The sequence below is a fragment of the Megascapheus bottae genome, chromosome 18 (assembly GCF_031878675.1).
Source record: "Megascapheus bottae isolate mThoBot1 chromosome 18, mThoBot2.hap1, whole genome shotgun sequence".
NCBI lineage: Eukaryota > Metazoa > Chordata > Mammalia > Rodentia > Geomyidae > Megascapheus > Megascapheus bottae.
The window spans coordinates 23,713,719-23,730,843 of record NC_143526.1 but is presented as its reverse complement, the minus strand read 5'-3'; the positions used below and the strand labels follow the sequence as shown (position 1 = coordinate 23,730,843).

General features: G+C 37.8%; 1 protein-coding gene across 1 annotated transcript in view; it reads right to left on the bottom strand.

Moving 5' to 3' along the window:
• Positions 1-6,241: 6,241 nt before the first annotated feature.
• The window catches only part of Tmx4 (thioredoxin related transmembrane protein 4), a 33,829-nt gene continuing 22,945 nt past the window's right edge, over positions 6,242-17,125 (bottom strand). The window contains exons 6-8 of the mRNA XM_090352014.1: positions 13,839-13,940; positions 7,753-7,816; positions 6,242-6,685 (exon numbers count right to left, since the gene is read on the bottom strand). Coding sequence (XP_090208140.1) covers positions 6,330-6,685; positions 7,753-7,816; positions 13,839-13,940 — 522 coding nt within the window. The 3' untranslated portion in view covers positions 6,242-6,329. The remainder of the gene's footprint in view (positions 6,686-7,752; positions 7,817-13,838; positions 13,941-17,125) is intronic.

The following is a 17,125-nucleotide window of genomic DNA, read 5'->3' as shown; positions in this document are numbered from 1 at the left end:
CCCGAAGTATTGGTAAGCAGATTTTTTTTTTTTACTTTGCAAGGGTTGGAATTTGCTTTTAAACCATTTCAGTACATTTTTCCACCTGTGCAGCCAAAGCCTTGTCTTGTATACACACACACACACACACACACACACACACAGACTGTTTCTGAGGGTAGGGGAATTCTATCACAACCAAGACTGTTACTGCCATTGCCACTAGACAAATTCTAGTACCAGCTCATGCTAGTCTCATAGTTTAGGGCCTCTGAACTTTTTCTTACATGCTTTTAAAATGACATTCCTTGTATTTCAGTAAAGGTTTCCAGTTTATGTAATGGGTTTTAAAAAATCTTTTCCAATGTACTGCTTTTCAAGCAACTTTTTGAAATGCTAGTTAAACTGGTTCCTCTTACAGACTCAAATCACAAGCCTATTGAGTCCTTAATTAAAAATTTTATGAGAAGGTAATAAGGCGTTAGGATCAAAGTACATTGTATATATGTATGAGAAGAGTTACAATGAAACTCATTATTTCATATTCTAAAAAATGTATAAACGTTTTGATATGATAGAATTTGGAATGGCACATATACATGCCTGAAATCCTCTCACTCAGGAGGCTGAGGCAGGAAAACTGAGTTTCTAACCAGCCTGAGTTATATATGTCGTGATACCCTGCCACTGATACAAAGTATCTGTCTTGATTTAGATAGGGCCCTAAATTATTACTGTTTGCATTTTGTGAATGAGACTATTTTCTCAGACCTGGAAAGTGTGAATTGGCTATTGAGGTAATCCCTTGAATCACTGTCTGAATCACAGAAGAATCACATGAACACCTGAATCACATGAGCAAGCCTGCAGTTTGAAAGAAAATGGCACTAACATTTATATGTATTAGTGTATGCCTCTTTATGCTTTATGCTACTTAAAACAGATGAGATACGTTAGAAGAAGCTAATTCCTAACTTTCCCATAGTCAAGAGAACATAGGTTCTGAATGAAGACAAACAGACTTGGTGCCATATCGTAATAATATGCCTTGGACTACTGCTGCCTCCCACTCTTAGAGTGGCTACAGACACAAAAAGTTGTGTCATTAGCACTAAAATATTGTTATTAGCCAGAATAATTAGAATGGTCAACCAAGAACCTACTTATCTTTATAGTTATTAAACTAAAGCTCATCATTAGAATTTAATATAAAATTGAATTAGTCTGAAGCACAATCTCATAGAGTTAATAAATCCACAACTTTGTGAACTAAGCAGTTTGTCCTTTGTGTCACCCGTGTTCTCTGGATCTGCTTCCTGCTCAAGTAGAAAAGTCTTCACCAGATAATCCATTCCAATGTTTTTGGATGGCATAAGACTTTCCAAAGGCTAATGATTGCTTAGTCACATATCCACTAACCATAATCTCCTTTAGGAAGACTAAAGAGTCTACACATTGTTGGTTAGACATTGGATACTGAGATGGGAGAAAAGGATTATACACAGACTAAAAGGAAGGCCTGTGATCCTAACTACCCTGGAAGTGGAGACCAAGCAGGGAATAAAAGTTCTTGAAACCCCCTCAGTCAGTGGCTGGGTGTGCTTGTGCAGTCCTACCATCCCAAAGAATGAGGCAAGCACAATGGTTGGAAAGAGTGGTGTGTGCCTATCATTCTAGCAATAAAAGTAAATATGGATAGCAGGATCGAAGCCTAAATTGATAGGGCATAAAGCAAGACCTTATCTTGAAATTAACTGATACGAAAAAGGGCTGGTAGTGATAGAAGTGGCAAAGTGTCACTTTAAAAGGACAAGTTCCTGAGTTCAAACATAGTACTCTCTCTGCTGTGATGAGGTGGAGCCCTTGAATCTTTGGACTTGTTCTGGAGCAGCTGAAGGGCATATAGCTTCGGTTTTACACCAAGTTAGGTGAGACATAAGGAATGACTAGACGGTGAATAGACACAGAGAAAAATTATTTAACAAAGTAATATTTTAACAGCCTAAGCAAATGTTTTTTTGTGAAAATATTTATATGAAAAGCAATACATCATTTTGTTTTAACTTAGTCATAATTATCATTATGTTCTGATGCAAATAGAAATTTACAGTAAAAGGAAATCATAAGATACAGGATTATGCACAATTCTATGATCAGATAACAGTGACTCAAGTTCTCACTTTAATGACTACATATCTATTTGAGGAAACAAGGAATACATCAATAAAGAGAAAAAAATATATACATACCAGAGTAAATAATCAAGACATTTACAAAGAATATACACGACAACCAGTGTTTTTAGTATAAAAACTGCATTTCGACAGGTACCGGTGGCCCTGGGCTTCTATAATCCTAGCTATTCAGGAGGCTGAGATCTGAGGATTACAGTTCAAAACCAGCCTGGGCAAAAGTGTCCATGTGACTCTTACTTCCAATTAACCCCCAGAAAACTGGAAGTGGTGCTGTGGCTCAATGTGGTAGCCTTGAGCTGAAGAGCTCAGGAACAGTGCCCAGGCTCCGAGGTCAAGCTCCACGACCAACCAAAGAAAAACAAAAACAAAAAGACCCAACAACAAAAAACTGCATTTCCATGAAGCGGTCTAGTAACAAATATAATTAAATGACACTGGAAAAATAACCAAGATGCAGGAGTCACACACATATTTACCGCAGCACGGTCTACATAAAACTCCACTGAGATTAACCATCTGAAGGCCACATATGGGCTGAGGATCTCAAAGACCCTTCAATTGCACCTCCTGGTTTTTGGAAAGCTGTACACAAAACTGCCCCAACAGGTATAATAAGATTGATGATTCCATACTTGGATTCTACAAGCTACAATTTTTCCAAGAGAATCAAGATGTAAGACACTCCACAAAATTTCCTCATTGGCACAAAAGATTTACACGAACAGGCTCTAAACCATTGGAACATTTGACAGGATGGGCCGTGCTCCATACTTAACATCGCAGGAATAATGCTACAACACTAAGGCGATGTCAGAAACCCAAAGCAGCAATTCCTCCTGCCTTGTCTCACTTCATGTCACAGTTTTCATGCTAAGATTTCAGGTTACCTTTGTTCTCAGCCTTTCCATTTTCTTTTACTCTTTAATGTCTCCCATCTTAGAAAGCAACAAGCCAGATCCATTCCCAGAGGCTTTGTTAATCCAAAGTCACATTATAACTATACCTTAACGACATTTCTATCTTCTACTCCCAGATGTTACAGGGCACAGTTCTGCAGACTTACAAACATTTACACATTCTGCAACACCATAGATTACCAACAAAGGTTTTTGGCCATAAAAAAATGAAGTGTGGCTTTCTCAATTGTCAAAGGCCAACCTGGTTAAAGCCTGCTTATTTTACCCTAGTGCATTTAGCTGACAGATAGGGATCCTATGTGCAAGATGAAGCTATAGGGATGAGCCAAGCCATGTGAATGGCATGAGAATTGAATAGGTCCTGTCACTCCCTATTCAGTGACTATACTTCAAAGGGAAATTGTATGTGTGTTGCTTCATTATGAGATTCCTAATCAAGTTGGCTTGATAAAAGAAATCAACACAAGATAACTAGAGGCTCCAAATATTCCTTCTAATCAATCAGAAGGCACCTTATTTCAATACCTACACAGAAAGTGCTGGGGACCTCCATTCCACAAGGTTTTTTTTCACCTAATTTTAATGTATATAAAGTAGCATCTATAATTAAATAGCTGATACTGCAATAGAAGAATATATGATTATTTTTAAAATTATGATTCTCAGCACATCACTTCTAGAGTAAATAAATTATCTACAGGAAAAATCTATTTTGTCTTATTAAAATGGTAATCTAGTTTTAAATTTAAATTATTGTAGGTTGTTTTTTTCTTTTATTTTACACTAATTAACTATTGAATATAAACTTAAAGGTTCCAAGTGGACAGAAATTATATATATATAGTGCTAGAATCTCCACTTTTTATTCAATGTGAAAACAGAGAAATCAGTAAATATCCTTACAGACACTCATACTGTATGACCTTCTCCAAGATAATTTTTAAACCTCATTCCATTTTTTTAAAGTATTGCTGGGCAAAATAATACATTTTATTATACAATTAGGTACCAATGGGATCCAATTGGAAACTGGATTTTATTTATAAAAGCCAGGGTTAAATAATTTCTTTGTGCCTTCCCCTATAGTCAAAAATAGCACTGAATGGGCTGCGAGCACGGCCTAGTGGTAAAGTGTTTGACTAACATGTGTGAAGCCCTGGGTTCAATTCCTCAGTACCATATACACAGAAAAAGTTGGGAGTGGTGCTGTGGCTCAAGTGGTAGAGTGCTAGCCCTGATAAAACTCAAGGACCAGAGGCCAGTCCCTGAGTTCAAGCCCCAGGACTGGCTAAAAAGAAACAGCACTGAAAAAATATTCAACTTGAGGGAGGTGCATTATAAAGAAAAGCCAAACTATGAAACTCTTCTTACTCCATACCTCTCAACTTGAATTTACTATTCTTTGAAAACTTTGTTTCTCTGATTATAAGAGAAAAAAATTCAGTGACCAGAAGGTAGTGCTGAACCAGTTTGGTTGCTTAGATTAGGGAGGTAGAAATGCCACCCTCTGAACCATGGCCTGAATCAGATGGGCAGGAACATGGCAGCACAGGAAGGGGCTAAGCACGTGCTAAGGAGCTTTCCATCCATCATGGGGCTCAAGTTTGAGCTCCTACTGCTGTCTGAAGAACACAATTATGGACAACTCTTAACAAATCACCATACACTGAGAGAAGACTTCTGCTTAACTCATTGTAAGGATGAAAAACAGCCTCTTCTTGGACTATCAGACTAGAAATCTCCTTTGTGCAAGGTTTACAGTGGCCTTATTCAACTTCAGGAGGGCAGAGGATGTCAGAATCCGCCCCCTCCCCCCACACTACCATGCTCTGGTTAGTGTAGGGAAAGAGTTATCTAAACATTATATATTCCTTTATAAAGAAGACAGAAACTTCCTGAATTCATAAACCTTTACTCATTAATCTGCCTGGACCTCAGAGGCCTAAGATTGACTTTAAGCATCTTTCATATGCCTAGAATCTAATTTTATGACTTTATTCTAAGACATAAATCAGGTAAGAGAGGAGATGGATGGATATTTTTAAAGAAACTGGGCTCCCTGGGAATTTAAAGTAGATTGAATAGTGAGAGATTGACAAAGATATGATTCTCTAGAAGATTAAGGAAGATGGAAAACAAATAAAATCTTTCACCTCCTGATACTGACTTTCATTAATTTCTTTACTAATAACACATCATGGGAAAAAATTAGAAATAGTTTCTCAGTTGTTATGAAAGTGTTTCAAGAGCCAGAGAACCCCTTGAGATGGAAACAAAACAACATATTCAAGTTTTTTGCATAAGCAAGACTACTTTGTACTAGTGCAAGACTCAGAGCACTTCTCAAGAAGGAAGAAAGGAAAGAAAGAAAGAAAGAAAGAAAGAAAGAAAGAAAGAAAGAAAGAAAGGAAGGAAGGAAGGAAGGAAGGAAGAAAGGAAAAAAGGAACCTACATATTGGCTAAAATGCTTTTTTTAAAATCTGTTGTGTAAAATCCCCATTTCCGTTTAAATTTCCAAAGATTACAACTTTCCATTCAAGAAGTTTGGCAGTCACATTCTCAAAACCTTACAGTAAGAATGCAGGAGGTGGATGCAGACCTGGCTACAGAATACTCAGGACCAATTGTGAAGGGTGAGGGCATCTGCAGGTCAATGGTTAAAAAAAAAAAAAGCTGGGTAAATTAAAGGCAAGAAATAGGAGTTTTTGAGGCTGACTTCTTAACTCTCTAATAATTTTGTCTATACATTATATCCCAGACCCTCTCAGTTTTCATCTCTACAATCATGTTTGTGTGCTGTATGATACATGGTGCTTCTTACAGTGTGACTTAAAAAAATAAATTCGTAATATGTGGAAAGGAAGTAAAATAGGATGTGCAGAGAAGAGGCAGCTTTTCTTTCATTTTATGGGGCCTGCAGCTTTGTCTCTAAAAAGAGGTAATGAGGGCATTGGGTGGTTTCTCTGGATGTCTCTCTAGCTCCAAATAAATGAACCTGATCCCATTCTACATAGCCAACTAGATTCTACAGGCATGGTTTTTCCCATCTCTTGATTGTCATACTTGGTTCTTAAGATATTAACAGGCTTATAGCCAATGTATCCATAAGACTGGAGACCACCTTGGCAGAGAGAGGCTTGCTGACTCAGGAAAAATTAAGGATTTGGTTTAAACTGAAGACCAGAGGGAAGCTGAAATACTCTTTTGGTCTGTATCCTCGGAAAGAGTGTCATTAAACCTATGATCCCTTTTTAGCATGCTGACTCTTGCGCTGCCTCAGCAAGTCTTCTGCCGGCTCCTTGTCAGCAGCAGCACAGGACTGCTCGCCACATCTGTCAGGTTCAACCACTTTCTCAGCCATACTACTGTCCTTCTGGGGGCCTTGGTCAGGGGTATCAGCCTTTTCCTCCTCCACACCACCAGCTGGGCTGTCCTCTTCATCATCATCATCCTCCTCATCTCCAAGGTCTTCTTTTTCTTCCTCTTCATCCGCCAGACTGTCCTTGTTTTCTTCTTCATTGGAGTCGTCTTTATCCTCCTCGGCATCCTGCAGCTGTTCAACCCCCCGAGCTTTGCCTGACCTTGGGTCCTGATCTGTGGAGAGAAGAAAGCAAAACACCCTCCAAATAAAAGATGGCAGTGGAGGAAGGGACAGTCTTTATCACCTAGAAGCTTTCCTATCACACCGGGCAGATCCTCTGCTTGGCACCCTAGCTTCATGACCGTGCTGACTTTCATGGGTTATGTAGGCCTGAAGGACAAAGGTTTCCTCGTCCTTTATGTTTATTACCTTGCAGTAGGGTGAATGGCCCCACCAGTCACAGGGATTGGCTCAGAAATGGACTCAAGCTGAGCCCGCTGGGAGTCTTCCTCACGACTCTGGGAGCAAAATCGGAAAGAAAAGCTTTCCTCTTTCTGTAGAGTTGGTTAAACTGATAAAAAGTGAGTTAGGACTGTTGACAGCCATTGAATGAACCCTCTGGAAACAGAAACTGAACATCATTTAAGCTGGGCTTGAAGCCAGAATACCCCAAGAGTTTCCAGTTATATGAGCTAATAAATTTTCATCTTTTTTCCTATAATGCTTTATTCTGGGTTTCTGTCACATTTAAGAACTCTAAGGCATATGCAGTGTTCCAATTACCTATGAAAATTTTGAAGTCTCAAAAATTTCCAATGAAGTTTAGTAAATACAAGTTATTAGGCTGTCTCAAAACTAGTCAGGAATAGACTTTCAAATCCAGGGTTCCTTGGTCCCAGAAAACAGTGCTGAATGTGGTGTATTATAAGGATTTGAAGGGACTACTTCTACAGGACTTAACACAATAAATGATAAACTGCAAAGACCCAACAAATGTGAGTTCTTTTCTCCTACTTCTCATTCAAACCCAAAAGAGGAAGAACCTTTTGTTTATTAATAATGGGCATAAAACAAGAAATGAAATTGCCAATATTAAATAGTCTCTAATTTAAAAGAGGGAATATAACTTTATTCAAATCTGAAGAGCACATTTTAAGGAACTGTTAGTTATAACAACTTGGTTAGGTTACCAAGCAAATCAAAGGGAAAACCCATGATCCGTAACAGTACAAAAGTGAATTCTAAGTCATAAAACAATCCAAAACTCTGAAAATATTCTATCATGTGAGAATATACTTACTAGAACGTTCAGATGAGCTCCTTGGAAGTGGCACATAAAAACATTCTGATATTATTACCAACACCTGAGGGAAGAATGATTTTGCAGTGAGAAGACAGGGCATTTACCAAAGGGCCTCACTCAAAATTAGGCCTGTTGAAAGCCTTCAAAGAGACAAGGTTATAATTAGAAATTTCCCACTTTCAGAATGTGACATAATATAGGAAACACTATCAACTTAGACTAAGCACTGCAAAGTCAAAAGTCCACAGGGAGCTCACTATAAATAGATAAAGCGGTGTAAGAAAACAGACACTGACAGCCAAGTCTAAAATGGTCCCTTTGAAAACATGGCTTTGGGAAAACAAAACTACTCTGCAGTAGAACATTCTCTCACACTAATAGTGAGCCCTGAATTGAATGAAAGAAAATGTCACAGTTTGGAATTCATAAGAACCATCTCAGAGACAAATTGCGAGGGAAGTCTACGGTGATCTGAACTAAACTCTAGGCAGCGCGTTGGTTAGCTTCACCTCTGACACCGATGGGCGATGCATGAGTTACCTTCTACTAAAATGCACATGCCTTTCCCTGATAAGTGACAAGCTTCTTTAGGAAAGAATCACAGCAGTCCATGTTCCATGATCAGGGCCCAGCATGGGACATGTTGGTGAAACTGACAGCTTGTGCTCTACAGGGCAGTCAGCCAGAGCCACAAGGAAGCTGAAACCAGTCTTTCCCACTGACTTTTTGCGCTTCCCTCCCTCCCTGACAGCACAATACAAATAGATCCAATACTGGAAGCAGTTAATCCTTTAGAAAGCACATTCTTTCTTGTATCTAACACTTGAACTATGATTTTTTCTTTAAATAATGTGTCAGTCTTACAGTAAGAATAGTACTGCATATACCAGTGTTTTTCTTAACTGACACTCTAAGATATTTTAGAGAAGTCAAAGTCGGAGGATTTTAAAGTTCAATTTTATAAACATCACATGAATATCCCACTTTACGGTCAAGGTTGTTTCAATGAATATATTAATTCAATACTGTATTTTATATTTGGTTCTTAACTTTGAAGAGCCACATTAACATCTGAGTAATAAAGGATAGAAAAGTGAACAAATGAGCAGTTTAATTATAAAACAATTATGGAACACGAGTCAAATACAATGAATAAATCATTTTGATACTTGATATATAAAGAAGTGACGATCAATTATGGAGTGGAGAATGATCAAAAATGTCTACAGAAGAAAAAGGCACTAAGGCCCTGGGCCTTAATAGTCAGGAGAGGATGGACACTACTCTGCCTGACAGCTGCTCTAAACTGCACCAAAGAAGACTCCTGATGCTCAGGCATCCAGAAAAAGCCCCAAATGCCCAGCTGAGAAGACCCACAGGGGAGGGCAATAAGATGTAGAAAGTATAGGAGGGTTGGAGAACAATAAACAAGTCATTAAATTCAACAGAAAGAGAAAAATGTTTTATGCCTGTGAGAATTGAGATGAAACAGTTATATGTCAAAGGTGATTGCTATGTGTTTACTATTCACAAGGCAGGATGTCTGGTATGACTGTGTTTCTACTACACGGAGGAAAATATTGATCCTGGCATACTGCAACCAAAAGAAGAAACACTTTCCAATAACCCAAACAAAGCAAAACAAAAACAAAACCAACCCCCCCCAAAAAAACAAAAATACAAGCATTTTCCACAGAGCCACTCTGGACCCTCTGGAGGCCTGGCTAGTGCTGAGGCCCAGGAAAGACCTCACAGAGACTAGTTTTACCGCTTTTCTCCTTACTAGTTGTGTGACCTTGAACTAGTCACTTAGCTGTTTCTACTCGTGACATGACACAATTCCATACATACATACATGCCTTCTTGTCAGGAATTGGGAGAACTCTATCATTCCATTAGATTTGTTAGTACAAGTTCGATTTTTGGTTGCCTATGAAGCATGCCCTTAAAATGGTCCATTTTTTAAGCCACTACAAAATGCTACTGTTTAGGAATGTGGTCTCTAGGGGGATGAAGCCTTCCATTTCACCTTCAGGCTTCGGCTGGCACACAGAGAACAGATTAGTCACGCACCCAAAAGAGGAGGGCAGATACATTTTTTCAAAGGGCAACCTTCATGTCTCTAATGCTCAAGCTCTACCTCTGTGGAAGGCCCTGGGCAAGCCATGATTAACAGCATCTAGAAAAATAATTTACCAGCTGGGAGTTTGGCCTAGTGGTAGAGTGCTTGCTTGGTATGCATGAAGACCCGGGTTTAATTCCTCGGTAGCACATACATAGAAAAGGCCAGAAATGGGGCTGTAACTCAAGTGGTAGAGCTCTAGCCTTGAGAAAGCCCAAGGAAAGTGCTCAGGCCCTGAGTTCAAGCCCCAGGATTGGCAAAAAAAAAAGGAAAATAATTTACCTAAACACTAAATTTGGACATCACACACACACACACACACACACACACACACACACACACACACACATAGATAAGACAGAGACCCAATAATACAAACAAAACCAAACCTGTCCTTCTATGTTTCTGCAAATGAACTATTTAAGTTGAAAGAATTTTCCCTCAAGGTACCTGACTCACTGTGTATGGTCCCCATGGCTCTTCTGCTTGTCTAGAACTAGAGTGCCTTCCAACCTTCAGAGCCGTTACTGATGGCAGAAAGTTACTAGTTATGTGAAATTATGCATTCAAGATCTTTCCCAGGTGGGTGAAAAATATATATGCTCTTCTAAAACAAAACCCTTTGTTTACATATGAAAAATAATGTTCCAAAGCCGGGCTAACTTCTGTAATCCTAGCTAACCAGGGAGCTGAGATATGAGGATCAAGGTTCAAAGCCAGCCTGGACTCTTATCTCTGATTAACCTCTAGAAAATGGGAAGTGGGGCTTGGCTCAAGGGTAGGGCATTAGCCATGAGCTGAAAAGCTCAGGAACAGCGCCCAGGCTGAGTTCAAGTCCCATGATCCACAAATAAAAGAAAGAAAGAAAGAAAGAAAGAAAGAAAGAAAGAAAGAAAGAAAGAAAGAAAGAAAGAAAGAAAGAAAGATTGTTACATAAAATATTTCAATAACCAGTGTGGAATCAAGAAAACAAACTATAATAAATTTGCTTCAATTTTCTTTCCTCTAAAATTTAGAAAGAAAAGAAATCTAACAGTCCAGTCTAGGTGAACCAGTAACTTAATCAAGAACAGTTTTATGGAAAACATGTCACTTTTCTTGGCTCGTAGGAAAGTTAAACTCCATGGAGATGAACACAACAAAGGCTGATGGGACCAAGCTTCACATGATGGCTAGTGTTGGTTCAATTTTCAGCCCATTTAAGGCAAATTTGTCACTGAGAGGACATTGAATCCCCACTCCTAAGAATCTCACCTCTAATCATGGATGAGAATACAAGTAATTCATACAACCTGTTGCTTCTAGGATCATCAGTAAGATCAAATGAAGCAGCCCCAAAGCTCTTTCCTTTGAGTATTGAGCCATTCCCTTCTCTTCTTTGTTGGGACATTTCATGCACAGCACTCTCATCTCAGACTTATTCTGATACACTCATTTGGTTTTTAACTCAGTTGACAATCCAAACCCTCTCTGGATCCTAACTTCCCCAGAGACGTGCCATCCCACAAGTACACTGGACAGGACAAGGAACAGCTGTTACTCTGGGCCTCAATAGCTTTCTCCAGCAGAAGTACCCTAGTGTGCTACATAAATAGCATTCTCACCAACATGGTCTAAATCCTAGAAATTAATGAAAATATCAACCTGAAATGTATTGTTTAAAATAAGGTAAGAATGTATTTATGCATCTCAGGAAAGGTAAGTTTGAAAGTACCTATGAAATTAGAGATGATTAGGCAAATTCTATACACAATTGTAGTGAAGGCATTTTGAATAGATATTTGCTACTTTTTGGAAATACAGTAATAGATAATTAAAAATGTGTCTTCTCGATTTATCACAGAGCACTGATAGTGCATTTCACTTAATTATGTGAACAGTCAAAAATCAACTCTTCTTTTCTTCAGGCCTAGGCTCTAATAACCTTTGTCCATTGTTATTTCAATCTAAGTTTCTGAATAAAACTCATGCAAGGTCAAGTTTGATTCTATTTCTCAGACTTAGCCAATCTCAAAGATGAAATTCTAAAACTCCTCCATTCTATTTCACTGGCCTTCAGTTATGAAATCAGCCCAAATGCCCCTCAACGTATGAATGGATCAAAAAGTGTGCTATATATATATGCACAATGATATTTTACACATCCATTAGAAAGAATGATATTGTATCACTTGCAAAGAAAAGGAAAGACCTTGAAAAAATGTTAAGTGAAGTAAGTCAGGCTTAGAGATACAAAGGATGCATGTTTTTATTTCTCATAATGTGGGAGCTAATATAAATTTATAAATACATAACACTTTGAGACAGAATCCAAATGTACACAAATGCATTGACCAAAATATGGTACTTGACGCAGAGAATTAAAACTATGTAATTCCTTGAAAAGGCTAACTCACAGTCCAACAAAAAGCAACAGGAAATGGAAATGGTACTGAAAAATAAGGAAGGTAGATTGAGAGGATGGTGTAGACAAATGAAAGATGGGGAGAATGATGAAAATGCGGATGTTGTTCAAGATGCACTATATTCACATACGACTTTGTAGAATGACAACTTCTTTGTACAGCTCCCTAGAGACCATCATTTAAAAAATAAATATTGTTCAAGCTGAGAAGCGCTGTCACTGGTCTTCCAAAAGTTTCACTTTCAACCTACATTCCCAGTGGCTCTATCTCTGACTCACTGAGAATCACATACTAACCCCCCACAAGAGCCTTGCACCACCTTAATCTACACAGTTTGGGAAATCTAGCACTAAGCAGAAAGCAGGGAAGTACATGGCATTCTATGTCCAAAATCAAGTCCACTTAAACCAGCAAAACAGAGCCATATTAATTAGCAAAACAATCAATGAATAGGGTCCTAATTCATGACATATTCAGAAGCTAAGCACGCTTCCCACATGTGAGGTTAACACCAACAGCCAAACATGAAAGGTGTTGAGAGTATCAAGGAAAGATAAAAACAACTTGCCAGGCTCTTTGGAATTATTCATCATTTGTGGATCAAGGTGAGACTTATTATCAAGTCAATGCTAATCAGCCACACTTATTAAAAAAACAACAACACCCACTGATAGACAAATTTCATTATAAAATGAAAATCATCTTACTTAAAACTTTAGTTTTTTTTATATAAAACTTGGTAATCATTCATTACTTTCACCATAGAGTGCTTAGGGACTACTAATACAAATGTTTATGTACCTAAGTTGTAAGGTACAATAAAGTGGTTAGAATGAGTAAAGTGAATTATCTTTGAGATAACCTAAATGATACCTAATACAACTGTTTTAAAGAATTTATCTTGGATGAATTTCACATGGAATCAAACTGATCAAGTGTAAGTTAAAAGAATTACTTATCACAAAGAGTAAAACATCCCAAATATTTCTCCCATGAAATACCTAAAAAAAAAGTAAACTAAAAACACAAACTGAATACCTACAAAATACAACAGTTACTAAGTCCTGGTTTTCATGGCCAAAAAAACACACAGTTATTTGCTCTGACTTGTATTTTATCTCCATGATAATGACTCTCTTCTTTCACAAACATTATCTTACAAAATTCACCTCCAGTGAACTAGATTTTAGTCAGGACTTGCAGCCAGCGTAGGGGCCATAAAACACGTTATCCTGTGCCCTAGGAGAGGTAATGTCCCAAACAAGTAGACAGTGAGGGAAATTACAGCCATGATTTGGGTTTGAAAAACTGCTTATCCCATTCAATTTAGCTCTCTCTTCTCCACCACTGTCATATTCTGAGTAGCAGGCTAATAGCAGAATGAATTTTCCATTCCATCTCTCATTTCCATCAAAAGCTGTGTCAAGTAAGCAAATACTGTAAGTTGTTTAGATTAAATATAAGAGAATATTACATATTTATTCTTTCTTGGATTCCTTTAATTTTATAAGAAATGTACTTTGCTTTGAAGAAAAAGAATTGGTAATATCTCTTACCAGACCCATGAAAAGGCCAAAAACCAAAGTGGCAATGACGAAAAAGATGTAAGAACACCAAGCAGGAACACCCAGGGTCACTGTGAAATAGTTGTGAAGATGCTGTAAGAAAAAAAAAAAGTATTCAAAGTCCCTTCTCTAGTTATAACTGCAATCTGTAAATTATCTTTATGTAAGTCCCTACAAAAGTTTATATACTCCAGTGATTCTTAGTAAATGCAAAGTAGTAATCAAAGCCATCTGACAAGAGACATGCCTCCTTACGAGCTCAGGCTCTGTAGGAAACTCTAGTAGAAATGCTTTCTAGGACGTTTCTCCATCAGAGCATGGTTTTTTGTTTTGGTTTGTGTTGATTACCCTCACGTAATAAACAAATATACCACAAAGTTTAATAATAATAATACCATATTATTTAAAGGAGATTTCTTAGATATGCTTTCAGTGATTTCTATGTAAAGATAGCACAAACCATGCAAAATATGCCATGCTTATTTTTAGTAACCAACCTTATTGCTTCACCTTCAATCATTCTTACCAAGAGTTTACTAAATTTTCCTATTATTGAAGACACAATATTAGATAGAGAAAAAGGAGATTTCATTAGTCTTTCTTTTGAGAGAATATATGTACATATACATATATGTATATGTGCATATATGTGAGAGGTCTCACATTTTTCCAGGCAGGCTCCTCATTATAGCTGTGATGATGGAAGACTGCCACCTTATCCCTTCTTAACAGAAGATGGCCTGAAATCACTATCCTCTTGATCTCACCCTCCGACATGGCTAGGTGGACGGCCACACCTCAACTTGTCCAGGTACTAAATGAGGTGGGAACTGCAAAGATTTTGTTTGAGCTGGCCTTGAACCTCAACCTTTCTAGTCTCCATCTCTCAAATAAGATTACATAAGGAAGCCACCAGCAACTGAGCTGGCCTTGAACTTTTAACTTGTGACAGTATCCATTTCCCAAGTAGTTAGAATTACAAGTGGGAACCACTAGCCCCTAGCAAAAAGACTTTTTGTGTGTCTTGGCAATACAGGGGTTTTAACTCAGTGCTTTACACTTCCTATGTAACCATACCTCCAGTGAAAGTATGCATCATCGTTCTTACAGTATTCTTACATTGTGTTGACAAATACTAAAAATTTAGCTAGTAATTATATACACTCTAAACAATACTTCTTAGAGACATGAACCTGATCATTTAATATCAAAGCTCACATGATGTTCCAATCACCTGAGGCAACTATTTAAAGGCTACTACATAGAATCAAAGTATTCAATGATCATTTGTCAAATACAGGAAAGAAGTATCAAAAATTTTAACTAGTCATAGGAATGACAAATGAATTCTTCACTTGTAAATTTGTCATATTTTCTCTTTGGATGGTACTGGTCCATTCACTGAGTTCAGAAAAAAACAATTACTTATTGAGAGCAGCCTAGCATTCTGCAACAGAGCAGGCATAAAGAGGTATATGCAATATGGGAAGGTAGTTTCCAAATCTTTTCAGTGAGATTCTTTCACTGAAAGTCCAGCGTCCAGTTCTTACCTGAGGTTGTAATGAGTACTGAACAATTTATGGTTTTATGATGACTCGGTACCATCACCAGGCTTAAATCCTGACCTGTGCCAGAGAACTGGGAACTGTTCAAAGCCAGTCTGCCTCTGAGTTGTCTCAGAGATACGTTTGGGAACATGCCTTATTCTGTGATGAATGATCTTACTCATGGTTAAGGTTCAATAAAGTAGTTAGAAAGATTAAAGTGAATTTTTGAGATGAATAAAGTAGTTCTGAGACATCTTGATAGTGGTCCTTTCTGCAAAACATATGATTAAAGAAACTCTCTAGAAATTTTTAAGCTAATTTTTTGGATTTCAATAAATTATGCCTTTGTATCATTGTGTTTTAATTGTAAAACATAAAAATATTTTAAGACACTGGTCTTACTTTAATAAGCTCTATTTCAATTTTCTCTTTAAGAGATTTGAAATTTTTAAAGAAATTCTGCCATCTTGTGGTCTTGTAAATAACTTTTACTAAAGATATTAATCATATTAAGTTTTCATAAATTTAGAATTAAAATTTCATTTGACTTTCCAATGGCTTAGAATATATTCTACTTGGAGATGCAGTATTATGCATCCAAAGTAATAACTGATTAAGACAGATCTGATTCAATTTTAGATTTTTGCTTGAGTGCCAGTTTCCAATTGTCAAAAACTGATCCTTGTTCAACATAACATGCTCTCATTACAAAGAAGTTTCCTAGTGTTTACTGAACTATACCAAATGTCACTTGACTTAAGTTATAACTATATTTTGGATACATGTAGACTTTACTCAGCAGACTAAATAAAAAAATCATTCTAATAGAGTGAATGTGAACCATGTTCTAATCAGGGCTCAGATAACTTAAGGAACAGAGGCAGGCCAAGCTCTATTAGGAGGCAAAGACTTCCACAGGAAACCCAGCCCTCACTCTAGAGGTCTGAACCACCAAGACTGAATGAAAGACCAACCCAGAATAGTCAGCCAGCATTGTACCATTGCCCTCAAAGCAGTACTGGCCCTGTAGAATAGGGTTCCTCTCTGAGGAATTCAGTGACAAGACCTTGATCCCTTGTACTCACTGATCAAAGGCAACAAAGTATCTTCCCCTTACAGCAGCAAGGGGTAGTCTTCCAAATTGGCCAAGTTCATATTGCCTTCAATAATACCTCTCAATACTTCCATAAGACTTAAATTATAGTACACGCATACAAAGTGGGAAACAACAGCTTGTGTTTCTTTAAAAGACAAAAACGGTGCCTCTCTATAGCACTGTGGCCAACTGTGAAGAAGAGATAAGAAGGCAGAGACAAAAACTTCTGGTCCACGGGCAGCGAGTTTGGCCTAGTGGTAGTGTGCTTGCCTAGCATGCAGGAAGACCCATGTTCGATTTCTTGGTACCATTATACATTGAAAGTCAGAAGTGGTGCTGTGGCTCTAGAGTTCTAGCCATGAGAAAGCCCAAGAACAGTGTTCAAGCTCCAACTTCTTGTCCACATCCCTCCTTTCTGGCACCTCACTTTCATGGTATTTCACTCCCTTGTATCATTCCTGTAGAGGATCAACATCTTTTCATTAAGTTACTTTTTGGAGTCTCGTGGTCTTTAGTGACTGCCCTGGCTTTGAATCGTGATCCTCAGAACTCAGCCCCCTGAGTAGCTAGGATTATAGGTGTGAACTGCTATACCTGCTTCCATGTTTTTAAGTTAAATTCTTCTGTGGGTTCTA